The 27,202-nt window shown below is 45.9% G+C and overlaps 3 protein-coding genes across 13 annotated transcripts in view; 1 reads left to right on the top strand and 2 right to left on the bottom strand.

Annotated features, from left to right (window-relative positions):
- Nucleotides 1-15,321, bottom strand: part of RAD9B (RAD9 checkpoint clamp component B) — a 255,599-nt gene extending 240,278 nt beyond the window's left edge. Inside the window, exon 1 of one of the 3 annotated variants that reach the window (XM_075834597.1) lies at nt 14,867-15,321. In XM_075834597.1, the coding sequence (XP_075690712.1) occupies nt 14,867-14,900 (34 nt within the window). In that variant the 5' untranslated portion in view covers nt 14,901-15,321. The remainder of the gene's footprint in view (nt 1-14,866) is intronic. The other 2 variants (XM_075834607.1, XM_075834587.1) reach the window with 2 other exon arrangements.
- VPS29 (VPS29 retromer complex component) overlaps nt 1-26,327 on the top strand; it is a 128,790-nt gene extending 102,463 nt beyond the window's left edge. The window contains exons 1-4 of one of the 3 annotated variants that reach the window (XM_075834694.1): nt 15,154-15,262; nt 24,130-24,321; nt 25,101-25,336; nt 25,899-26,327. In XM_075834694.1, coding sequence (XP_075690809.1) covers nt 15,260-15,262; nt 24,130-24,321; nt 25,101-25,336; nt 25,899-26,016 — 549 coding nt within the window. In that variant the 5' untranslated portion in view covers nt 15,154-15,259 and the 3' untranslated portion in view covers nt 26,017-26,327. Of the gene's footprint in view, nt 1-15,153; nt 15,263-15,606; nt 15,628-24,129; nt 24,322-25,100; nt 25,337-25,898 lie in introns of those variants that run through there. The other 2 variants (XM_075834702.1, XM_075834685.1) reach the window with 2 other exon arrangements.
- The window catches only part of FAM216A (family with sequence similarity 216 member A), a 14,687-nt gene continuing 11,734 nt past the window's right edge, over nt 24,250-27,202 (bottom strand). For 2 of the 7 annotated variants that reach the window (XM_075834638.1, XM_075834648.1), the window contains exon 6: nt 24,378-26,939. In XM_075834638.1, coding sequence (XP_075690753.1) covers nt 26,797-26,939 — 143 coding nt within the window. In that variant the 3' untranslated portion in view covers nt 24,378-26,796. Of the gene's footprint in view, nt 24,358-24,377; nt 26,940-27,202 lie in introns of those variants that run through there. The other 5 variants (XM_075834665.1, XM_075834629.1, XM_075834659.1 and 2 more) reach the window with 5 other exon arrangements.

Genomic DNA, 27,202 nt, shown 5'->3' with positions numbered 1-27,202 from the left:
CTTTCCCATAGGCGGACATGGACAGTGTCTCTAGCAAGGAGAGAGGATATACCCTACCACGGGGAAGGGATGCACCCGGAGTCAGCTCGATTGGGCAGTCATACGCCCGGTGTGGAGGCAATGTCTCTGCCTCCCTCTTGCTGAAGACGTCCAAAAATGCAGCATAATGACCCGGCAATCCTGCCAATGACCGAGGCAGCGAAGGCTGAGCCGAACGAATCTGCACCAGGCATCGGCTTTGACACTCAGTGCCCCACTGGAGAACCTCTCCAGAATTCCAGTCCAGGATTGGGGCATGTAGTCGGAGCTAAGGCAGGCCCAGCAACATAGGGTTAACGGCTTTGGATAGGACATAGAACGTCAGGAGCTCGGAGTGAAAAGCTCCCACTTGGAGCCTCAGCGGCTTGGTCACAGCTATAACTGGGTCTGGCAGAGGTAGTCTATTCACTGATGCAACCGACAACGGCCTCTCCAGGGGGGTGGTGGGTAATTGAAGATCCACCAGGTCTCTACGGATGAAATTAGCAGCGGATCCAGAGTCCAGATACGCAGAGACCTGATGCGTTCTCTCGCCGGACACTATAGTCACTGGTATGGACAATGTAGACAGAAGTCCATTCTTACCCAAGGTTTCCTCTCCTAGCAACCCTAGGCTTTGGGATTTTTGGGGACACAGGTGCACAAGATGGCCGCAATATAGACAGAGTCCCGAAGTGCGTTTGCGTTGTCTCACCTGGGTGGATATCTTACACTGGTCCATCATCACAGACTCCTTAGGAAGATCGACATCTGAGGACAGCAGGGGTTGCTGCAAAGTAGGGACCAGAGTAGGAAGGCCTTCCTCCCGACGAACCTGTTGGAGGCGTTCTCGGATCCGCATATCAACCCGGGCGGACAGAAGGATGAGGTCATCCAGGGTAGATGGCAGGTCTCGAGCGGCAATTTCGTCCTTAATTTTAGGAGACAGTCCATGCCAGAATACAGCCACCAGGGCCTCATTGTTCCATAATAGTTCTCCCGCCAGTGTGCGGAAGTGGATGGTGTACTCGCTCACGGAGGTGTCTCCAAGGCGTAGGTTAATCAAAGAGGCCGCTGCAGATGAGACCCATCCATGCTCCTCAAACACCATGCGAAAAGTCCGGAGAAAGCCCTGGAAGTCACGGGTCTCTGGTCCTTGTCTCTCCCAGATAGGGTTCGCCCATGCATGAGCCTTGCCAGTAAGGAGAGAGATGATGAAAGCGACCCTTGCGCCGTCAGAAGAAAATGTCCTAGTATACAGGCTGAAGTAGATCTGGCACTGGTTCAAAAATCCACGACAGGTACCTGCGTCTCCATCATAGCGGTCAGGAAGTGGCAAAGAAAAACGCGGGCTGCCAGGAGGTGTAGCCTGAGGATCAACACTGTCAGGAGGTGTAGTAGGAGGAACGGCAGCTCGTGCCTCCTGCCGACGTGCGAGAATGGAAGAGTTGGTCCTGTCGAGAACCGGAGGTCTAGCATATCCGCCCGCATCTCTTGTGACATCGTCATGGTCTTGGATTGACCAGCGGGGTCCATGGCTTGAGCTTACTGTCACGTAGGGTTCGTGGACCCACTGGGCTGTACCGCCTTGGCGGTATGGCAGCTGGCCAACAGGGTGCAGGTCAGAGTCTATCGTTTATATAGGGTACCTGTGGCAGCTCGGACAGTAGCAAGGCAGTCTTGGCAGGAACTAGGCAGCAGGTAGACGTCAGGCGTGGAGAAGTAGGACAGGCGTGGTATACAGCACAGCACGGCTACAGCTAAGCACGGCACTAGATCAGGATACAGGTACAGGATCAGGGAGCACTGGGAGCAGGAAACACTAGGGGACCATTTGCAAGACAAACTTGGAATACAACAACAAAGCTCAGGCATCGGAGTATGGGGCTGGGACCTTCTTATAGCCCAGGGTGCTCTGGAGCAATTAGCTCACTCACCAACATGCGTGCGCTCTGGCTCCTTAAGTCTGGACTGAGCTCGTGAGCGCAGCCTGGTGGTCAGTGTGGAGCAGGACGGCCATATGTGCAGACATGTCTTGAGAGAAGGGCGTCGACTGGATGGAAGTTTGTGGTCAGCGACCACGGATGTTACAGTATTATTCAGTAACAGTATGGGGGTATTATTCAGTCACTATGTGGTTGTGGTGTGGTGGTATTATACAGTAACAGTATGGGGGTATTATTCAGTCACTATGCGGTTATAGTGTGGTGGTATTATTCAGTAACAGTATAGGGGTATTATTCAATCACTATGTGGTTATGGTGTGGTGGTATTATTCAGTCACTATGTGGTTATGGTGTGGTACTATTATTCATTAACAGTATGGGGGTATTATTTAGTCACTATGTAGTTATGGTGTGGAGGTATTATTCAGTAACTGTATAGTGGTATTATTCAGTCACTATGTGGTTATGGTGTGGTGGTATTATTCAGTAACAGTATGTGTAATGGCAGGGGGTAGGGAGACGGACAAGTGAGCCCTAATCTACCCGCCACTCTGTCCCTGCCTACTTGCAACGACCCGCCCTAGGCGACGGGGTACAACTGGGCGGCGGTCCCTGCGCTCAGTAAGTGCACGACAAACACGACAAACATACAAAGGAACACAAGCAAGAAAAAGGGGCCGTTGCCCACGGCAACACCGTGAGCAACCAGAGTGGTGAACGAGCCGAGTCAAGCCAGGAGTGTGCGAGGTACAAAACGAAAAGCAGAAGAGTAGTCGGTAAGCCAGGGTCTGTATGGAGCAGGATCAAAAATAGCAGGAGCTGTAGCTGGGCCAGGAAACCACAAGGAAAGAATCACAAGCACCGAGGGACAGGAAGTGCAGGCTTAAATAGACCGAGGGCGGGAGCTAGCTGAGTCTGGCCAGGTTACGATAGGTTCTCCCACTCCTAAGCCTGCCAGCCTGAATGGTGGAAGCAGGAGTCAGTCTCAGGGATGTATTCTCAGGTGCTGATTGATTAGTTCTGGGAGTTAACCCCGAAGCTGTGCCTGGCAGATCCTTTACAGTACCCCCCCTTTTATGAGGGGCCACAGGACCCTTTCTAAGTGGACCTGGCTTACTGGGGAAACGCAGGTGGAACCTCCTGACCAATACCCCAGCGTGAACATCCCGGGCGGGTACCCAAGTCCTCTCCTCGGGCCCGTATCCTCTCCAATGGACCAGGTACTGGAGGGAGCCTTGGACCATCTTGCTGTCCACAATCCTGGCCACCTCGAATTCGACCCCCTCAGGGGTGAGGATGGGAACAGGAGGTCTCCTCGAGGGAGCCAAGGACGGGGAGCAGCGTTTGAGGAGGGAGGCATGAAACACGTCGTGTATACGAAAAGACGGGGGTAACTCCAGCCGGAAGGAGACAGGATTGAGGACCTCAATGACCTTATACGGCCCAATAAACCGGGGAGCAAACTTCTTGGACGGAACCTTGAGACGCAAGTTCCTAGACGACAACCACACCAGATCCCCGACCATAAACAGGGGGTTAGCAGAACGTTTTTTATCAGCCTGAGTTTTTTGTACGCTCTGGGACACCTCTAGGTTTTTCTGAACCTGGGCCCAGACTGTGCACAGTTCCCGATGAACGACCTCTACCTCGGGATTGTTGGAATCTTACGCCTAGGACAGGTGTTCACTTGATGCTTGTTGTCCCCACAGTAGAAGCAGAGACCATTCTTCCTGCGGAATTCTCTACGTTGTTGGGGGGACACGGAGGCCCCGAGTTGCATAGGTATCTCTGAATCTTTCGGGGAGGAACGAAGCAACGGAGCTTCGGGAGGCATCATGGGGGAGTCGGAGGAGAAAACACATAAACGTTCACGTTGTCGTTCCCTGAGACGTCGGTCAAGTCGTACCGCTAAAGCCATAACCTGGTCTAGGGAGTCAGAAGAGGGATAGCTAACTAGCAGGTCTTTCAGGGCATTCGACAGACCCAACCTAAACTGCCACCTTAAGGCAGGGTCATTCCACCGAGAAGCTACGCACCACTTCCGAAAGTCAGAGCAATACTCCTCAACAGGTCTCTTACCCTGACGTAAGGTCACCAGCTGACTCTCGGCAAAGGCAGTCCTGTCAGTCTCGTCATAAATAAGTCAGAGAGCAGAAAAGAAACAATCAACGGAGGAAAGTTCAGGGGCGTCAGGAGCCAAGGAGAAGGCCCACTCTTGGGGCCCTTCCTGGAGCCGGGACATAATTATACCCACCCGCTGGCTCTCAGAACCTGAGGAATGAGGCTTTAAACGAAAGTAAAGCCTACAACTCTCCCGAAAGGAGAGAAAAGCCCTCCGGTCCCCTGAGAACCGGTCGGGCAACTTGAGGTGGGGTTCAAGAGGTGCGGTGAGGGGAACTACCACGGTAGCATCAGGCTGATTGACCCTCTGAGCCAGGGCCTGGACCTGTAGGGAGAGACCCTGCATTTGCTGAGCCAGGGTCTCACGGGGATCCATAGTGGTGTCAGGGACCAGGGGTAGACTAGGTATCGGCTTGTGATTATGTAATGGCAGGGGGTAGGGAGACGGACAAGTGAGCCCTAATCTACCCGCCACTCTGTCCCTGCCTACTTGCAACGACCCGCCCTAGGCGACGGGGTACAACTGGGCGGCGGTCCCTGCGCTCAGTAAGTGCACGACAAACACGACAAACATACAAAGGAACACAAGCAAGAAAAAGGGGCCGTTGCCCACGGCAACACCGTGAGCAACCAGAGTGGTGAACGAGCCGAGTCAAGCCAGGAGTGTGCGAGGTACAAAACGAAAAGCAGAAGAGTAGTCGGTAAGCCAGGGTCTGTATGGAGCAGGATCAAAAATAGCAGGAGCTGTAGCTGGGCCAGGAAACCACAAGGAAAGAATCACAAGCACCGAGGGACAGGAAGTGCAGGCTTAAATAGACCGAGGGCGGGAGCTAGCTGAGTCTGGCCAGGTTACGATAGGTTCTCCCACTCCTAAGCCTGCCAGCCTGAATGGTGGAAGCAGGAGTCAGTCTCAGGGATGTATTCTCAGGTGCTGATTGATTAATTCTGGGAGTTAACCCCGAAGCTGTGCCTGGCAGATCCTTTACAGTATGGGGGTATTATTCTGTCACTATGTGGTTATGGTGTGGCAGTATTATTCAGTAACAGTATGGGGTATTCAGTCACTATGTATGTAAAGGATCTGCCAGGCACTACGTCTGTGGATACTCCCAGGATTAATCAGTCGACACCTGAGGCCAGACCTCTTAGACTGACACCGGCTCCCACCAATCAGGGTGGCAGGCTCAGGAGTGGGAGAGCCTATCGCGGCCTGGTCAGTCGGAGTTAGCTCCGCCCCCTGTCCATTTATACCTGCCGTTTTCTCTTCCTCATTGCTTGTTATTCTTCTTGCATTCCTGGCCCCACTGCTGCCTTGCTCCAGCCTGCTTCTGCCGTGGTTCTGCCTTGCTTCAGTTCCCGCTTATCCTGCTTCGCTCTGCCCCTGGCTTGCTTCCTGCTCCGTGCTCTGCGTTTGTATACTCCACTACATCCTGATCCTGACTGGCTCGTTCACCACTCCGTTTCCTCACGGTGTTCCGTGGGCTACTGCCCCTTCCCTTGCTTGTTCCCTGTTTGTATCCCCTTGCACTTAGTCAGCGTAGGGACCGCCGCCAAGTTGTACCCCGTCGCCTAGGGCGGGTCGTTGCAAGTAGGCAGGGACAGGGCGGTGGGTAGATTAGGGCTCACTTGTTCCCTTCACCTCCTTCCTGCCATAACATAATAACAAGCCCATACCTAGTCTACCATTTCTCCTACGCTGACGCTATCATGGACCCCCTTGAGACCCTGACCCAGCAGATGCAGGGCCTCTCCCTACAGGTCCAGGCCCTGGCTCAGAGGGTCAACCAGTCTGACGCTGCCATAGTAGTACCCCTCACCTCACCTCTAGAACCCGACCTCAAGTTACCTGACCGGTTCTCAGGGGACCGTAAGACTTTTCTCTCCTTCCGGGAGAGTTGCAGACTTTACTTCCGTCTAAAACCTCACTCCTCAGGTTTCGAGAAACAGCGGGTGGGTATCATTATATCCCGACTCCAGGAAGGGCCCCAAGAGTGGGCCTTCTCCTTGGCTCCTGACGCCCCTGAACTTTCCTCCGTCGATCGTTTTTTCTCTGCCCTCGGACTCATTTACGACGAGACTGACAGGACTGCCTTAGCCGAGAGTCAGCTGGTGACCTTACGTCAGGGTAGGAGACCTGTTGAGGAATACTGTTCTGATTTTAGAAAGTGGTGCGTAGCTTCTCGGTGGAACGACCCGGCCCTAAGGTGCCAGTTTAGGTTAGGATTATCTGACGCCCTGAAGGATCTGCTTGTTAGCTACCCCTCTTCTGACTCCCTAGACCAGGTTATGGCCCTAGCAGTACGACTTGACCGACGTCTCATGGAACGTCAGCTTGAACGTTTCAATGTTTTCCCCTCTGACTTCCCTGCGATTCCCCCCGAGGTCCCGTCTTCTCGCTCTTCCACGGAACACTCGGAGGTACCTATGCAACTCGGGGCCTCCATGTCCCCTCGACAACGTAGAGAGTTCCGCAGGAAGAATGGTCTCTGCTTCTATTGTGGGGGTGACAAGCATCTACTGAACACCTGTCCCAGGCGCAAGAATAAGCAGCCGGAAAACTTCCGCGCCTAAGTGATCATCGGGGAGGTCACTTGGGCGCACAGGTATTTCCCATTAATATGAAACGCAATAAAATTTTGCTTCCCTTTCAGGTCTCGTTTGCTGGCCGGTCTGCCACTGGCAGTGCCTTCGTGGATTCTGGCTCATCTGCTAATATCATGTCTGTGGAATTTGCTATGTCTCTAAAAATGCATTTTATTGATTTGCCTTATCCTGTCCCGGTAGTGGGTATCGACTCCACTCCTCTTGCTAATGGTTATTTTACTCAGCATACTCCTGTTTTTGAACTCCTTGTTGGCTCCATGCATTTGGAGCAGTGCTCTGTACTGGTGATGCAGGGATTATCGTCCGATCTGGTATTAGGTCTTCCCTGGTTGCAGCTGCATAATCCCACGTTTGATTGGAATACTGGGGATCTCACCAAATGGGGTAGTGAATGCCTGACGTCATGTCTTTCGGTTAACTCTATTTCTCCCCGTGAGGAGGTAAACACGCTACCTGAGTTTGTTCAGGACTTCGCTGATGTGTTTTCTAAGGAGGCCTCCGAGGTGTTGCCCCCTCATAGAGATTACGATTGCGCCATCGATTTGGTACCTGGTGCTAAGCTTCCTAAGGGTAGGATATTTAATCTTTCATGTCCTGAACGTGAAGCTATGAGGGAGTATATCCAAGAATGCCTGGCCAAGGGTTTCATTCGCCCCTCGACTTCTCCTGTAGGTGCTGGCTTCTTCTTCGTGGGGAAGAAGGATGGTGGTCTTAGGCCGTGCATTGACTATCGTAACTTGAATAAGGTCACAGTAAGGAACCAGTATCCCCTTCCTTTAATTCCGGATCTTTTTAATCAGGTTCAGGGGGCCCAATGGTTCTCTAAGTTCGATCTACGGGGGGCATATAACCTTATCCGCATCAAAGATGGGGATGAGTGGAAGACTGCGTTCAACACGCCCAAAGGTCATTTCGAATACCTGGTTATGCCCTTTGGGTTGTGTAATGCCCCTGCCGTCTTCCAGAATTTTATTAATGAAATTCTGAGAGATTACCTGGGAAATTTTCTTGTAGTGTACCTTGATGACATACTGGTGTTTTCCAAGGACTGGTCCTCCCAGGTGGAGCATGTCAGGAAGGTCCTCCGGGAAAATAATCTGTTTGCGAAAACCGAAAAATGTGTGTTTGGGGTACAGGAGATACCATTTTTGGGTCAAATCCTCACTCCTCATGAATTCCGCATGGACCCTGCCAAGGTTCAGGTTGTGGCGGAATGGGTCCAACCTGCCTCCCTGAAGGCGCTACAGTGTTTTTTGGGGTTCGCTAACTATTACAGGAGATTTATTGCCAACTTCTCGGTCGTCGCTAAGCCTCTTACGGACCTCACTCGCAAGGGTGCTGATGTCCTCCACTGGCCTCCTGAGGCCGTCCAGGCTTTTGAGACCCTCAAGAAGTGCTTTATCTCGGCCCCCGTGCTGGTTCAGCCCAACCAAAGGGAGCCATTTATTGTGGAGGTTGACGCGTCCGAGGTGGGAGTGGGGGCCGTCTTGTCCCAGGGTACCAGCTCCCTCACCCATCTCCGCCCCTGTGCTTACTTCTCTAGGACGTTTTCGCCCACGGAGAGTAACTATGATATTGGCAACCGCAAACTTTTAGCCATTAAATGGGCTTTTGAAGAGTGGCGTCACTTCCTGGAGGGGGCCAGACACCAGGTAACGGTCCTTACTGACCACAAGAATCTGGTTTTCCTAGAATCTGCCCGGAGGCTTAATCCTAGACAAGCTCGATGGGCGCTATTCTTTACCAGATTTAACTTCTTGGTTCCCTTTAGGGCTGGGTCCAAAAATATTAAGGCTGATGCACTGTCACGTAGTTTCATGGCCAATCCTCCTTCTGAGGAGGATCCTGCTTGTATTTTACCCCCTGGTATAATCGTTTCTGCCACTGATTCTGATTTAGCCTCTGACATTGCGGCTGATCAAGGTTCAGCTCCCGGGAACCTCCCTGGGGACAAGCTGTTTGTCCCCCTGCAATACCGGCTAAGGGTACTCAGGGAAAACCATGACTCCGCACTATCTGGTCATCCTGGCATCTTGGGTACCAAACACCTCATTACCAGAAACTATTGGTGGCCTGGGTTGCCTAAAGACGTTAGGGCTTACGTCGCCGCTTGTGAGGTTTGTGCTAGGTCCAAGACCCCTAGGTCCCGACCTGCGGGCTTACTACGTTCTTTGCCCATTCCCCAGAGACCTTGGACCCATATCTCCATGGATTTTATCACCGATTTGCCTCCATCTCAGGGCAAGTCAGTGGTGTGGGTGGTAGTAGACCGCTTCAGCAAGATGTGCCACTTTGTGCCCCTTAAGAAACTACCTAACGCCAAGACGTTAGCTTCTTTGTTTGTTAAACACATTTTGCGTCTCCATGGGGCCCCAGTCAATATAGTTTCTGACAGAGGGGTACAATTTGTTTCCTTATTTTGGAGAGCTTTTTGTAAAAAGTTGGAGATTGATCTGTCCTTCTCCTCCGCCTTCCATCCCGAAACTAATGGCCAAACGGAAAGGACTAATCAATCCCTGGAACAATATTTAAGGTGTTTCATCTCTGACTGTCAATTTGATTGGGTCTCATTCCTTCCCCTCGCCGAATTTTCCCTGAATAACCGGGTCAGTAACTCGTCAGGGGTCTCCCCGTTTTTCTGTAATTTCGGGTTTAATCCAAGGTTCTCGTCCGTTTCTCCTGGTTGTTCCAATAATCCCGAGGTAGAGGACGTTCATCGGGAACTGTGCACAGTCTGGGCCCAGGTTCAGAAGAACCTAGAGGCGTCCCAGAGCGTACAAAAGATTCAGGCTGATAGAAGACGTTCTGCTAACCCCCGGTTTGTCGTCGGGGATCTGGTGTGGTTGTCGTCTAGGAACTTGCGCCTTAAGGTCCCGTCCAGGAAGTTTGCTCCCCGATTTATTGGGCCTTATAAGGTCATTGAAGTCCTCAACCCTGTATCCTTCCGTCTGGAGCTTCCCCCATCCTTTCGCATACACGACGTCTTTCATGCCTCCCTCCTTAAACGCTGCTCCCCGTCCTGGTCCCCCTCGAGGAAACCTCCTGTTCCCGTTCTCACCCCTGAGGGGGTGGAATTCGAGGTGGCCAAGATTGTGGACAGTAGGATGATCCAGGGCTCCCTCCAGTACCTGGTCCATTGGAGAGGATACGGATACCTGCTCGAGATGTTCACGCTGGGGTATTGGTCAGGAGGTTCCACCTTCTCTTCCCCACTAAACCGGGTCTTCTTACTAAGGGTCCGGTGGCCCCTCATAAAAGGGGGAGTACTGTAAAGGATCTGCCAGGCACTACGTCTGTGGATACTCCCAGGATTAATCAGTCGACACCTGAGGCCAGACCTCTTAGACTGACACCGGCTCCCACCAATCAGGGTGGCAGGCTCAGGAGTGGGAGAGCCTATCGCGGCCTGGTCAGTCGGAGTTAGCTCCGCCCCCTGTCCATTTATACCTGCCGTTTTCTCTTCCTCATTGCTTGTTATTCTTCTTGGATTCCTGGCCCCACTGCTGCCTTGCTCCAGCCTGCTTCTGCCGTGCTTCTGCCTTGCTTCAGTTCCCGCTTATCCTGCTTCGCTCTGCCCCTGGCTTGCTTCCTGCTCCGTGCTCTGCGTTTGTATACTCCACTACATCCTGATCCTGACTGGCTCGTTCACCACTCCGTTTCCTCACGGTGTTCCGTGGGCTACTGCCCCTTCCCTTGCTTGTTCCCTGTTTGTATCCCCTTGCACTTAGTCAGCGTAGGGACCGCCGCCAAGTTGTACCCCGTCACCTAGGGCGGGTCGTTGCAAGTAGGCAGGGACAGGGCGGTGGGTAGATTAGGGCTCACTTGTTCCCTTCACCTCCTTCCTGCCATAACAATGTAGTTATGGTATGGTGGTATTATTCAGTAACAGTATGGGGGTATTCAGTCACTATGTGGTTATGGTATGGCTGTATTATTCAGTAACAGTATGGGGGTATTATGTCACTATGTGGTTATGTTGTGGCGGTATTATCCAGTAAAAGTATGGTGGTATTATTCAGTCACTGTGGTTATGATGTGGTGGTATTATCCAGGAACAGTATGGTGGTATTACTCAGTCACTATGAGGTTGTGGTGTGGAGGTATTATTCAGTAACAGTATGTGGGTATTATTCAGTCACTATGTGGTTATGGTGTGGCAGTATTATTCAGTAACGGTATGGGGGTATTATTCAGTCACTATGTGGTTGTGGTGTGGAGGTATTATTCAGTAACAGTATGGTGGTATTATTCAGTCACTGTGGTAATGGTGTGGGGGTATTATTCAGTAACAGTATGGGGGTATTATTCAGTCACTGTGGTAATGGTGCGGGGGGTATTATTCAGTAACAGTATGGGGGTATTCAGTCACTATGTGGTTATGATGTGGCGGTATTATCCAGTAACAGTATGGTGGTATTATTCAGTCACTGTGGTTATGATGTGGTTGTATTATCCAGTAACAGTATGGCGGTATTATTCAAGCACTATGTGGTTGTGGTGTGGAGGTATTCAGTAACAGTATGGTGGTATTATTCAGTCACTATGTGGTTATGGTGTGGCGGTATTATTCAGTAACAGTATGGGGGTATTCAGTCACTATGTGGTTATGGTGTGGCGGTATTATTCAGTAACAGTATGTAGGTAATATTTCATCTGGTATAATGGTATGATTTAATAACTGTATCTGTATATAGATCATTTTTTTGTGTGAGGGGGGGGACATATGCTTTGGGGCTTACAGCACTCCTGGACGTGGACGCGCTAGAAGTCAGTGATGCAGTTCTCTGCACATGGCCTTCTGAATTGACTGCATTATTGATACACTAAGATGGTGAGGGTCCTGACTGACATTTATCCATGTATTCATGCGTTGATATGACTCCCGAATAAATACAGCTACATCATTCATTAAATGAAATAGTGATGCACTTGGAATCACCACCTTTGTGGTATCTGCCAGCACTAAATTCAGTACATGAGCATAGTACCAGACATGGATTTGGCCTGGTGACTTTGCTGACAACCACGCAGAAAACCCTCTATATTGTCCTTGCATGTTTGCAGCTCCATCTGTAGAATTTGCAATACAATGTTTTATGTCTATTTTGCATGACTGGAGAACTCCTAGGAATTTCCCCGACATAAGAGATAATGGGCTTCAGACACCAGCAATGGAAGAATTGAGAAAACACTTGCTCAAATTTTATGAAAAGGCCACAACTGACAACAAGCTTGAAATTGTTCTTCTTGGTGTGGTTTACATGCATTAATTTATCATTTATGTTTTAATAAATTTCTCTGGTTTTTTAAGGGGTTATCCAGGACTTTAAAATTGATGGCCTGTTCTTATGATAGGCCATCAATATCAGATCGGTGGGGGTCTGACACTTGGCACCCCTGCCGATCAGCTGTTTGGAGGTGCCTTCATTGTTTATCAGGCACAGATCTGTAGTTTTAGTAGTAGCAGCTGCACCTGGTATTACATCTCAGAGCAGCTCAGTCCCAGTCAAGTCAATCCAAACCTTCTCATAACCTACAAGCTGAAAAACAAATTTCACATTCACCACATAGCAAGTGGGCCTGTGTTCTATCAAATGCCAGGGCAGAATTTCAGTCCCAGTCCGGCCCTGGTCCTCAATATTCATGAGCTGCCGCTAACCCCGCCCTTCCACCGCTGTTTGACAGTTTTCTCCCTATGCACAGTAAGGCTGGGTTCACACGACCACATTAACGTCCGTAATGGACGGACGTATTTCGGCCGGAAGTCCCGGACCGAACTCAGTGCAGGGAGCCGGGCTCCTAGCATCATAGTTATTTACGATGCTAGGAGTCCCTGCCTCTCTGCAGGACAACTGTCCCGTACTGTAATCATGTTTTCAGTACGGGACAGTAGTTCCATGGAGAGGCAGGGACTCCTAGCATCGTACATAACTATGATGCTAGGAGCCCGGCTCCCTGCACTGAGTTCGGTCCGGGACTTCCGCCCGAAATACGTCCGTCCATTACGGACGTTAATGTGGTCGTGTGAACCCAGCCTCAGGGCTTGTCCACACGTAGCAGAATTGCTGTGTATTTTCCGTCCGAAATTGCAGACAGAAAATACACAGAACAACACAGTAGCAGCAAAGTGGCTGAGAATTAACAAATTCCGCATCATTTGCTGAAGTAAAAAAAGCAGGAAATGGTGCAGTTTTTCCGCAGCCGAATTACTGCAAGTTTCAGCGGAACTGCTGAAGAAATGTTCTGCAGCAATTCCGTTACGGACAAGCCCTAATAGGGAGAAAACTGTCAACCCCAGGGCTGACTGCAGAGTTTCCCAAGTCTCCGGAGTCCCCTTTAATCATGTCACGGCCAGGAACCGTGATGATTAAAGGGTTAAACGGCCGTGATTGGAGGTTCCGATCCCGGTCGTAGTCAGGAGGCTTTGCTAAGAACAGGCGCTGTTAGTAACAGCTTGTTCTTAGAGCATGCGCGCTCACTGTAGCGTGCATTAGCCTCATCTACAGCGACGCCAAAAGACGTTACTGTAGACTGGGGGCCTGCACTGCCCGCCATAAAAAGACAGTTTGTGGTCAATAAAGGTGGAAGAATCAGTAGCAGCTTATTTTCTCTGCAGCTTATCTTTTCTAACTTGAAGGGACACTTCCACATGCTGTCCTATATGAGGGCAGCATGTTATAGAGCAGGAGATGAGCAGATTTATATTTAGTCTAGTGGGAAAAGATTCAGTATACTTTTATCAATTTAAACCCTTACTTCCTCAAGGCTCAGGAAAGCATCGGAACAGTATGTGCATATGTGTGGTAAAGAATCTTTCTTTTCTGTGATCTAGACCACATAATAGTTCATTTCAAAAGTCACTTAAAGGGCGCAATTCCTGTTCATGACATTGTACATGGGGCTCCTCTGCTCAGGGCCTACCTTTAATACCAGAGCCAAGAACAGCTGAAAAGAGCGGTTTCCACTGTGGCGCTCCGAAAGGCGACCTAATAATATGTATATTGTTCTGTACAACATCTCCCGCAGTTTCCCCCAGCAACAACAGCTGCCCAAACACTAGCAGGGGTCAGCTATCTTCAACATCCCGCGTTCCGTACACACTTGCTCACATGCTTCCTCCTTGATTGGCGAGCTGTTGTGAAACTACAACACCCAGCAAGCACTGACAGCCAAAGGTTTTTTTTTATTCCAGCCAAAGTCTGTCAGGGCATGCTGGGAAATGGAGTTTCGCAAAAACTGTAGTGCCGAAGGTTGCTGACCCGACTACAGACTAAATATGAAAGGGCATGACAAAAGCCAACTGAAGTCCGGTATCTGTGGAATAGTCTCATTTATTGGGTATCGTCTGGTGCAGTTGTTGGCACACTTGGTAAGTATTCTGTGACAAGACAGATGATATTGTCACAAGTTCATCAATAGAACCCCAGCCCATGAGTAGGGCAGATATGCTCACTATCAGCGATTTATCTTGAAAATGGACGTCTCAAATCTATAGTTTATAGCAGGCTTACTGGTCAGCCGTGGCCAACTGGCCCTACTTTTAAGAGGTTGTCCAGTAGGGTTAACTCTTTTGAGGCCGAGTTAACACATTTTGCTGTATTTTACAGGAACACCTCAGGGGTGTAGCTATAGGGGGAGCAGGGATAGCAGTCGCACATGGGCCCTGGAGCCTAAGGGAGCCCATAGGCCCCTGAGCCGCATACGAAGACACCAGTAAAATTAATTATATATGGTAGGTGCGGGTTCTGTTATAGATTTTGCAATGGGGCCCGGAGTTTAAAGTTACGCCTCTGGAACACCTGTATGATAGCCACATAATTGGTTGCGTTATGAGCAGAAACAGGCAGCTGTTCCGCCATTTTCCTTCACATCTGATCAATTCAGCTGGTACATGGAAGCCGTCTGTAGCAGTCAAAACTACCCACTAGTTGAACACTTCATAGACGTTTTACAGGTATCTCCATTTGGCGTTCACCCATCACTATACGTCATTGAGATGTTCCATGTGGGCTGATATTATTCTAATATATTTATATTGCTCTATAATCCGTGCTGTGACACAAACTTCCCAGAGTTTTACTCAGAAAAATCCATTATTAGTGACTAAACATAATGGTTAACATCCAATGTAGTCATTTTCAAGAAGGCAGGGTGCTACAGGTATTAAACCTTTATACCTTTCAAATGTCCGCCTGGAATGACACACTTCATGTTTACTAGAATTTACTGATGTAAACCATTCACTACAAAACGTTAGCGACCCTAGCATCGATCTATCCGCCTCGTTCTCACAAAACGCGGGAAAGTGTCACATGACATACGTCTGTGAAGCCGTAGTTCACTTCTCCAAACTCCGTATACATCCGCTAGTTCTGCCTACTGTTGTGGAAGTTTGGAACTTCCCGAGGTCCGTACACACTTGGTCACATGCTTCCTCCTTGATTGGCGAGCTACACAGACTCCTGATTCGTCGTTGACGCCATCTTTTGATTGGCGTATGTTGTTGCTTTCCTATTGGCCAAAGTGCTCTCTTGCGCCTTCCATTCTGGCTGACGGCTCCGGTTTGCAGGATGGTAAGAGCTCCTCCTTATACAGTGTTCGGCGATGTAGAACCTATGATCTTATGTTGTACATGTCCTACTTTACGTGGCAGTTGCTCGCCTGCAGGTTACAACGGGGACCAGGACACAAAGTGTCGTATTATGGGCGCTGATTGACTTGGGGCCTGTGGTGTCTGCAGATGGGTGTTGGTGCTGTCATATGATCTCAGGCACACTGCGCAAATGCACGTTCATTGAAGCAGATACCATGGTACAAGCAGCTGGTTTCCGATTATTAAAATAATAGTACTACAGGGCTACCTGTGCTATGCGATCTCATAATGCGATTTTTGTGCGATTCCAGTTGTTGTTTTTTTTTCATTATCTGAATTTGCATGGTAAGTTATCTTAACTGCTCTGGTTTGCCATAGGATTGGATCATACAAAACTTAATTTCATCTGCAATATGTAATGACCATTGCAATGTAGACTTTTAGGTTAGGTTGCCACTTTTCTCATGTGAGTTGACCAGCAAGTGAGCAGTTGACTGCAACTTTTGTGCAATGCATCAGTGGGATCATCCCTTAATTTAAAAACCCTATTCAGAATGCAGCCAGCCTGGCGATCAGTTGATCACCGTAGACCTGGCAGTTGAAAAGGGGCAGTGATCATCTGCCACCACTGGGGGGGGGGAAATGCGTGGTACATGGTAGTACTGAGTCCTCCAGAGGGGTAGCTGTTCATAGCTGCTCTTCGCTTTGGCTTATAGACAGATGTCCTGAGAAGGAGGCCCACCATTATGATGTCTATATATTCTTATAGGTAAATATGGACTAGATTTTTCCTAATAGGGCAACACCTTTTAATAAGACAAGTCATCATGCTGAGCTGTAACACCACAGGAATTGTGTACCAAAAGTCACCATACAGCCTTAGGTCTCCTGCACACGACTTGCCATTGATCGGACCGCAAACTACGGATCCTAGTGTCTGTATTTGGGTCCGTAATGCATCTGAGTTGCTTACGCAACCGTTCCTTATGTCCGTGTGTTCCGGCTGTGTTGTTTCCTCGTGTCCTCTAAATTTCGTGGCCTGCACCCATAGGAAGGTCACGTGTTCTGATTTCCCAGGCGTTTACTTGCAATGTACCCGCAAAATTCACACTGCACACGGATGGCTTCTGTGTGCTGTCCGTTATTTTTGCGGACCCATAGACGTGACTGGCGGCACGGCTCCGCAAAAACTGACAGGGATAGTACAGCCTAATTCACACGACTGTGTTTTTTTGTCCGTGTGCTACCTGCAATTTTGCAGATAGCACACGGATCCATTCATTTCTATGGCTCCATGCACACGACTGTGCATGGGGCCAAAAACTCAGGACAAGTAATTTTACTGTCCGTATTTATGGCACGAGTTCGCCCATAGAAGTCTATGGGACCGTGGAAATCGTGGACCGCAAACGGGTTGCCGTCCGTGTTTTGTCCACAATTGTGGATACGTTGCCAAGCGAAGCCAGGGAATTCCCCTGTTGTCGTGCTGCTGAACTATTTTGTATCCTACTCGGGGTTGGGACAAACTGGTGACCTCAATTTCAGCTTTCCTTTTTTCTTCTTTTTTTGTGGATAAATGGACCACAAATACAGACAACGGATCTGTGGTTTTATGGAAACTTACCACGGGCATGTGCATTAGGCCTATGTGTATTATCATTTGCGGAACAGAACTGATCCGCAAAAAATACTGATGTGTGCATAGTCCCTTAGAAATTAATGGGTCAGTGTGCTATCCGCAACAAATGTGGAGAGCACGCTGAAGAAAAACACGGTCGTGTTCACGAGTCACAAATGTGTCTTTGGGATGCACCACTGTAAGGCTTTGTTCACATCTGCATCAGGCGTCCGTTTGAGTTCTGTCAGACCTTTCAGTCAGGGGAAACCATGAACGGAAACCATCGCTTTCTGTTTGCGTTATTATTGATTTCAATGGTAATGTTTCCGTTGAAAATGGTTTCCTTTTGGGTTGTTTTTTTTTGCGGAATCAATAGCGTAGGCGACTGCGCTATTGATTCCGCAAAAAACCTGAAACCTTACGGAACGCAGACAAACTGAAACCATTTGCAACGGAAGCTTTACCATTTGAAATCAATTGTAATGCTAATGGAACACTATGGTTTCCGTTCTTGGGCTCCCCTGATGGAAAGGTCTGACGGAACCCATGAATGGAAGCCGACGCAGATGGCTCATGCCATGTTGTAGAAAACAGAAATCATCTCTTCCAATGACCTTGTATTAAACCACGTTGTCTGTAGTTGGCACTAAAGTAACATTATGACTAGTAACTGGAGTCGGGGAAACCCATTTTTCCACTGTCCGACTCTAGTTGCGACTCCTTCATAAATGGCTCATGTATAATAATTAGTAATAACAAATTGACTGCAGTAAGTTGGAAATATCAGACTTTTCATCATCAGCATGTAAATATCTGGCTACTTAGAACACAAAAAAAAATATATATATATATTGGAATACAATTTCTGACCAAAAAACTTTTCCAAATTCCTCTAAGTAAATGTGCAACACACTATGCATTTAATAAATCAATACAAAATTAACAATATATATTATTTAATATTTTTGTTTTGGAGTTGGTAAATTTCTTCCTACTCCACAGCCCTGGTTATTTCTATTTTAGACATCTATGGCATATCCACAGGGTATACCATTGTTAGGTGGGTGTCCCAAATCTGGGATGTCCACTTACAGGGAGGACTCAGGTTCCTTGATTCCTGTTGGGCAAGCCAAGGATGCCAGTGGTGGCTGCATATAGGAGAGGTGGCTGTGAATATGCCATTGACGTCTAGTCAGGGTCATAACGTCATCATATAGGATTATCAACAGAGAGCGGCAGGGGACCAAGTAGACCAAAAGCATGGGAGCAGCGCGGAGTCGGTAAGGTGAGCAAGTTGAAAAATTATTTTAAGACTTTAAAGCCCAAATTTTATAACTCTGCAAAAGCCCTTTATATCTGTGTGTGTGTGTGTGTGTGTGTGTGTGTGTGTATATATATATATATATATATGTCCTACAAATTTTACAGCTGCTGTAGGAGGAAAGTTGATGTCCGTAATAGATGGAAGGTGGAATTTTTTTTACAGCGTTTGCCTTTTGATAATGTATACACATTACTGCACCGTGACTAACATGATCACCAAGTACCCCTTAGGGCAGGAGTTACCAACCCGTGGCTCATGGGCTATCACCGGAGCATAAACAGCGGTCCTGGCTGGTAATTTAGATATTTCTGTAGCGCAGGGGTATTAGAGGAGGAGCAGCTGCCTCCTTTCTCTCAGACTGGAACGTCCGAGGAGGCAGCCGCTGCGCCGTAATAACGTTTAGAAGGCCACACTTGCCACCATTGGGCATGTGCAGCTGCAGCATCTCTTTTTGGGAGAATTTCTCAGGAGGACAGGTAGTCAGCATGGTGTCATGGAAAGATAAAGATAAGCTTAAAACAAGATGAATCCATTTTAGAATTTTATATTAAGAACTTTTTAGGTGATTTAAATTTACAAGGGTACAATAGGGTCTCAGATTATTTTATTTTTTTATAATTTTCCTGCTGCCTTAGTCTGCATATCTGTTTTAAAAAAAAAAAAAGAAGTGGGAATATGGATAGCCCATGTATGAAAAAGGTATAGCTGTTAAACCAGTGCATACCAAAAATCCGTAAGCCACATATAGTCAGTAAGGGCTCGTACACATGGCTGTATTATGACTGCATGCTCTGAGTTGTATGGGGGCATATTGTACCTCCTATATGCCTAAATTTTTTTCTACAGACTCCTTCATATTCATATGGAATCTTAACAGAAAAATATTGTCATGCTCCATCAGAAGCTGTATTACAGAACTTTGCTGTTCGGGAAAATATCTTCCTAATACGGTGCCACGTATGGCAGCACAGCGTGTGCTCTGGAGCGGCAGGGACTTGGTGTGTTCTACTCTGAGCGCAATGTTCTGTCGTGTGCACGAGTCCTAAGGCCCATATAAACTTTCAAAAAAAAATCAACCAGGATGCTGTTGCTTTAACTGACCATGTGATGTATAATGAACATTCGTGCACTTTTGATCACCTAATGTGTATGTTAAGGTTTACCAAAAGTGATGTATAACTTATGCTTCTTCAGATCGTCTTTTTTTTTTTCTGTATTTAAAGAAATTTCCTTTCTTAACGTCCCAGATGGATTATTATTTTTGTATTCAGTTTCCTAATTTGTCACCCATTTTCTTTTGCTTTCTTTTATTTAACATCGCTCATGTTTCACCCTTTCATACTCCTTTGTCTGCAATCAACTCCTCCATAAGCCTGGGCACAGAGTAAGTTTCCTCTAATCCTGTACTAACACTGGTGAGATACTAATGATTTGGTTTCCGTGTATCTGCCTCACTCTAGAAATAATATTCTGACTACAGTTTACGGATTTAACGTTTCTCACATCACACTACTATCTACCTTTTTCCAGCCAGACCTTTTTCAGTAGTTGTCTCACTGTGATATAACTTGTAGAATTAATTTGTCATGATAATTGTGCAAAATCACAAGGTACAGCTCTCTGAGGTTTAGGGTTCTTTCACATTTTTTATTTTTTTTCCCCGCACTGGTGATCCTTTTTGAAAAGTCCTTTGATAGCATTTTGATGTAACAGAAAGGAGAACCTTAATCGGGAACACCTTCCCCTTCAAAAGTCACAATGGAGAGCTTCTAGAACAAGTGGCTCCCACTCTGGAGGGGCCGGTGCATTCATCGAAATCGGTGGACACCCCATTTTATTCTGTAACAACTGTTTATTAAAATCAGAAACCTACATTGAAAGAGAAAGCACATAGAATGCCTTATAATGCTGCTTTTTGCTGGGGTTACCAACAGGAACCCTTCTGGTCAGCTATTGTTCTCGGCACCTGTAAAATAAAGCTTGATTTTGATATACATAGCAGTTATACAATTTACTAATATACTTTGTTTCAATTCCTCAATGTTTTTAAGATCTGTACCTGCTCACCGAACCATCCTGAAAACTCTCCTGCACTCTCATTGATTATAATATAATGGTGAACAATTGAAACACAAAGTATAATAGAAAGTTGTATAATCTTTCATTATACAACTATTAGGCTATGTTCACATGTTACGTAATGGCTGCAGATATTTCCATCCCTATTTTTGGGCGGAAAATCTGCAGTGTATTAAAAATCTCATCCATACGCTGCAGAAAAATTCTGTTCACCAATTGACCTGCTGCAGAATGGTTGCGGATATTGGCAGTTTTCCCCATTGAGTTCATTGAAGAAGGTAAAATCCTGTTTGTTCTTTCAAATCCAATCCCCGCAGCTCTCCTTTTTTCCACAGCGGCAAATCTGGCCCCAAATCAAACACTATTTCGTGCTGACTTTTGACCAGAGTTCCCTGCGGAAACTGGGTCGGATTTGCTGCAGAAAATCGGACTCGTGCGATCATACCGTTTTTACATAACACTAGGTTTTGGTAGCTTTTGTTTGTGGGGTTTTTTTTATGCCCAAAAATGCTGCGGCCAGATGTTACTTTAGAGTCTATAGTACAATATAACAAATTCTACATACACAGCATTTTGGTCTGTGGCGTTTTTTATAGTGGTTTTTGTGGACAGGGGTGCCTTTTTCAAAATGTAGCATGCTCTATGTATGGATTTCTTTACATCATTTTTTCTATAGGACTTTAAAAACACCATTTTGCCACAATTCCATTGGAACACTAAACAGGAATAGGGTATGGATATTGAGTCTATTGAGTGGGCAACAGATTGTGTACCTGATTGAAAAAAATAAATCTGTATATGCAATCCATTTAGCTAAAATAACATTTGCAAAAATGCTGAAAGTCTAAACACATGTAAAATGTCTTGTATTACTTCCGAATTTTTGCCGGCGGTGTTCTTTGTCTGTTTTGTGAGCTTACTAGTTCTGTATCTTGGAATTTAAAGGAGTTCTGCATAAATCTATTGCTTTCAGTAGTAACTATTGTAATGCCTTCGCTTTCCTACAGAACTGCTAGTAAAATTGGTCACAGAGAGCGCACTGACGTGACTGTACGTGGTGTCGCTGCTCCCTTTTCACTACCGTCACTTAGTTCGGTCTTGGTGCCAAATTTTAATAGGAAGTATAGAAGTATGTTATATTCATCTGAATGTGGTTGTTTCTGTAGCGATTTTTACAAACACCATTCAGCTATAGGATTTCAGTCACAGACATTTCTAAAATGAAATTTTGGCATATGTAAACATATAAGCATTCGGGTGTATTCACACGGTGCGTTCATATTCAATTTTTTGCAGTGATTTTGCAAAGATCGTGTAAAAAAAGAGCTATGACCTTACCGTGCATATACTCCATTGCAAGTGCTAGAGCTAGTGAAAAGAAATGTCATGTTTTTGTAGAACCCCTTTAACTTAAAGAGGCTCTGTCACCAGATTTTGCAACCCCTATCTGCTATTGCAGCAGATAGGCGCTGCAGTGTAGATTACAGTAACGTTTTTATTTTTAAAAAACGAGCATTTTTGGCCAAGTTATGACCATTTTCGTATTTATGCAAATGAGGCTTGCAAAAGTACAACTGGGCGTGTTGAAAAGTAAAAGTACAACTGGGCGTGTATTATGTGCGTACATCGGGGCGTGTTTACTACTTTTACTAGCTGGGCGTTGTGTATAGAAGTGTCATCCACTTCTCTTCAGAACGCCCAGCTTCTGGCAGTGCAGACACAGCCGTGTTCTCCAGAGATCACACTGTGACGTCACTCACAGGTCCTGCATTGTGTCGGCACCAGAGGCTACAGATGATTCTGCAGCAGCATCGGCGTTTGCAGGTAAGTCGATGTAGCTACTTACCTGCAAATGCTGATGCTGCTGCAGAATCAACTGTAGCCTCTGGTGCCGACACGATGCAGGACCTGTGAGTGACGTCACAGATCTGCACTGCCAGAAGCTGGGCGTTCTGAAGAGAAGTGGATGATACTTCTCATCAGAAAGCCCAGCTAGTAAAAGTAGTAAACACGCCCCGATGTACGCACATAATACACGCCCAGTTGTACTTTTACTTTTCAACACGCCCAGTTGTACTTTTGCAAGCCTCATTTGCATAAATACGAAAATGGTCATAACTTGGCCAAAAATGCTCGTTTTTTAAAAATAAAAACGTTACTGTAATCTACATTGCAGCGCCTATCTGCTGCAATAGCAGATAGGGGCTGCAAAATCTGGTGACAGAGCCTCTTTAAGATGTATTAGTCAAGGCTTACTATCATTGTGATCTTTGTCATAATCTGTGTGTAAATAGGCAAAATATTTGGAGTGATTAATTTACTAATGAAAACCTATTAATAGTATTTTTCAGATTATATGGAAAGATGCATCTACTCCATGAGCACAAAATTGTTCTAGACACGTTATTAGTTGTCCACCTTATTCTTTACCCTTACGGGTACGAACACACAAGGCAGATACGCTGTGTAAAACTACACCGCGCATCTGTCCTGGAAGCCACGGGGAATTCCGACCGAAAAACCGCACCAAATTATGGTGCAGTTTTTCGGGCAGCATGTCCACTGTGAATATCCTGCAGGAAAAAAAAACATTTTTACACTTACCCTGGCCAAAGTCATTGCGACGCATCCATCTCTTCTGAGCGTAGCCCGGCCTCTTGGGATGACGCTGTAGTCCATGTGACCGCTGCAGACTTTGATTGGCTGCAGCAGTCACAGAGATGAAACGTCATCCCAGGAGGTCGGGCTGCGCTAAGAATAGAGGATCACATCGCTAGTACTACAGTAAGTATAACTGCTTTTTTTTTTTTTTTTTTTTTTTATTCATTTCAAATAAAAAAAAATAGCGCTTTTTTTTTTCTCACTTGCGACTTTTGCAGTGGAATTGCAGCATTTCTGCCGTAAAAGTCGCAAGACATGCCTCTTTGTTGCGGGTTTTACCTCCCCATTAAATTTAATAGGGAAAATCCGCAGCAGAAAACCAGCGATTCCGCAGCATAAGGCTGGGTACCCATGGTTCGGATACGCTGTGTAAAAACTGCCTTGGGCCGGTTTCCCACGTAGCGTAAATGGTGCGGAATTGTGTGCAGAAATTCCGCAGCATTTACAGTAACAGCAAAGTGGATGAGATTCGGTAAATCCCACGCTGCGGGAAAACAAAACGCAGTGTAAACGTTAATAAATTGACCTGCGGTGCGGAATTTGTTTTGCGGCGGATTCGCAGCAATTCCGCCGCAAAAAAATATCATACTTATCCAGAAGTCTCCCCTTCCTGCAGTCCGGCTTCCTGGGATGACGTTGCATCCCATGTGACTGCTGCAGCATCACATGGACTGCAACGTCATCCAGGAAGGCTGGACTATGCGCAGAGAAGAGAGAGGGGGTAAATATGATGTGGGTTTTTTTTCCGACCTGTGGGAACCCGGCCTAAATTAACATGCGGCTTTAAAAAAAACTAAATTTGGTCAACGGTCAATTTTATGAACTGTTTTTCAGCAGATTTTTTTATTACTTTTTTTTTCTGCTATTCAAATCTCATCCACTTTGCTGCTACTGTATTACGCTGTGGGTTTTCGCCAATGCAATCCGTTGCGGAAAATCTACAGTGTTTACGCCTAGTGTGTTCCTACCTTACGTGTAAAATTGTATTGTATGAATGTGGTGACAATACACACACCAGGCATTATTGTGAAAGGGATAATAGACATGAGTTACATGATCCTATAACATTTGATTGTCACCCAGTTTTGCGTGCATACTCGATTGCTGCATGAAGTTACTGTATGATTTATATTCATGTCCTTTTTTTCCCTCCCCACCTTTGTAGTTGGTCTTGGTGTTAGGAGATCTGCACATCCCACATCGCTGTAACAGCTTGCCAGCAAAATTCAAAAAATTGCTTGTTCCTGGTAAGATACAACATATTTTGTGCACCGGGAATCTCTGCACCAAGGAGAGCTATGACTACCTCAAGACGTTGGCTGGGGACGTTCACATTGTCAGAGGAGACTTTGATGAGGTTCTCGTTTATTTTCTCTTGTTTTTTTTCACTTGTCTAAAAAGAAATAAATATGTTTTGGAACAAGTAAATACAGTGCACTTATGCTCATTACTTTTTGCTTTTAGAAGGTGACTCCTCAAAGCAAGAATTATATGGTGACATCCTATTTACCCTTTTAGTACAGGTGCAACTGAACCATTGGGTGTTTGATTCTGTACTCACGGGGAAAAAGTGGCCTTGTTGCCTATATTAACCATTCAGAGTCTGTTTGGCTTTAAATTTCATTTTAGATTAGGGCTCCACGGCGCCGCCATGTCAGATATTTTCACATATTTTTCCTCTTAGAGAAACATTGTTTGCATTGCAGTAGTCCTGCAATTTTACGGCTACTCATTGGCAACACTTAAGTACATCTAAAATAAGGAATTAAGCAGCGTTGCAAATCTATGGATTTTAAATATCCTGCCATTTTGTGTCTGCAGCTGCTATGCAGACCTAATTATGTGTAGTTTGATCCTGCAGTTATACTCCTTCCATCTGTCCCCTGCTTCTTGCTAAACTACTGAATGTAAATGCATAGGATGATGACGACAAAAAGTGGAGCTACGATTCAGTCTACTGAGTGTTTTTGATAAAGTAAATGTACACCTTTCTTCACAAAATTCTATCTTAGGACCTGTCAGAAGATAATACTTTTGGGTATTGTGTTTATGGATAAGCAACTCCTTTTGTTTAGTGATTGCCCACCAATTTTTATTCTGACTCACTTTTCAATGCAGTGTATTTTTGTTCCTTAGAACTTAAACTATCCAGAACAAAAGGTTGTGACTGTCGGCCAGTTTAAGATCGGGTTAATCCATGGTCACCAAGTGATTCCCTGGGGTGATATGGCCAGCCTAGCATTGTTGCAGCGGCAGCTTGATGTCGACATCATGATTTCTGGACATACACACAAATTTGAAGCATTCGAACATGAAAACAAGTTTTATATTAACCCAGGGGCTGCTACGGGAGCCTACAATGCTTTAGAAAAGTAAGTCATTTGCTTCCTGTTCGTTGTTTGATGACAAATTAGTATAGTATTATTATTCTGAATTCTAATCTAGGTGCTTGTATGCTGATTGTATTTTTCCTGATTCAATATGTATTACTAAACACGCAACAAGACGTTGTTACATCTGTATTAAGTTCTCATTAGAGTAAGAAATACGAAAGATTATTCAGCAGTCTTGGGATAACTGATGCTGGATTATCCGATAATTTGGAAATGTAGTTTATATACTTATGCGTGGCTCTCGCTGGTGACATGCCACCGACACTCCCATACCAGTGATTACTGCCTGCGTGATGCCGGCCCTGAGGTCTACATGATAAATAGTTCTACATCTGGAATATGGACCTTTGAATAAAAGTATAATATGCTCATTTAAATGAGGCCTACTGCCGAAGCTTTGCCTGCATGTCCTTTTCAGCGGTTTTATCCTTTAGTTTATTTTGGCAGTCTATTTTATAGCTACCCTCATTTAAATCTTTATGCCTCTTAAAAATAATTGTCTCTAATTACTAATAACATTTTATTTTCTTTTTGTTTTCAGCAACATCATTCCTTCCTTTGTTCTCATGGATATCCAGGCTTCAACCGTCGTCACCTATGTCTACCAACTGATTGGAGATGATGTCAAAGTAGAACGAATTGAGTACAAGAAGTCCTAAAACAAATCCTTTGAACTTTTCTTGGCCTTTTAACCTAAATACCCATTTATTATTTAATCAGTGAGCATCTCTAGGCAGTTTATGTAAGCTTTGTACCCTTGTTTGCAATGTAAAGTGATTTTTCACTTACTGCTGCTTTAATGTTTGCTGTAAACTAACTAGTGATGATTTTTTAGATTACATGTGTTATAAACAAGTGTGCCACATTGAATTAATACCCCTGTATAAATAACCTTGTAAATATAACATTGTTAACATTCACTGATGTTACAAAAATAACAATACAAATTAAAATGACAAATGCTTTATCATTTCCTATATTCTATGTTCTGAATTACATGCACTTCTTTTTTCCCCATACACAAAGTTTTCTAAGGGCACTCCACTCATCCCTTAAGTGTTACCTCTCACTGTGTGAAGGACCCCCTCACCCTGCGTTCTCTGTACTACTTACCAGACAGAGAATGTATAGAGACAGTCTTTGTCATTCTTGTTCAGGCCCGAAAGACGTGCCCAGCAGAGAAAAAGCAGAGCTACGTCAGTGGTGGATCTCAAATACAGAGTCACATCTAATACTTCAGGAGTGGGGGCTACTCCATGAATCTCAAGTTTCTTCTAAAAAAAACATTACCATACGGTCACGGTGCGAGACCGGTAAATAAGGAACCTATAATTCATTTGGGAAGTATGATCCAATTTGATATGCCATATTTGTCTAATCAGTGGTGGTCCTTCTGCTGGGACATTTATGCCATTAAAAAAAATAGAAGAAAAATACCTTTAGGCCAGGATCACACTCAGTTTTGATGCATTTTTTTGGCTCAGTTTTTTGAGCCAAACAAAGGAGTAGACGCAAATAAAAGAAGATGCATCAGTCCGTTCTATATACCTTTCCTTCCTTTTGGATCCACTTCTGGCTTTGGCTAAAAAAAAAAAAAAGTCAAAAACTGCATCACATGTGTGTGTGATCTGGCCTTAAAGAGCAGTCCTATCAAATACAAGGCAGAGCAACCGTTTTTGTTTTTTATTAAGTTTTGTGCTGTGAGGTCACTAGATGTATTGGACTAAAGGACATAGAAGCAGATCTTCATAAAGTGTATGCCATACTTCTGCTCGATTTTAGTGAGAAACAGGTGCACTTTAAAATGTTTCTATAGTTGTAAAGGATCTGCCAGACACAACTTCT

The sequence above is a fragment of the Rhinoderma darwinii genome, chromosome 1 (genome assembly GCF_050947455.1).
Source record: "Rhinoderma darwinii isolate aRhiDar2 chromosome 1, aRhiDar2.hap1, whole genome shotgun sequence".
Lineage (NCBI taxonomy): Eukaryota > Metazoa > Chordata > Amphibia > Anura > Rhinodermatidae > Rhinoderma > Rhinoderma darwinii.
Note: the sequence above shows the minus strand (reverse complement) of the source record. Positions and strands in the feature narration are given on the sequence as shown.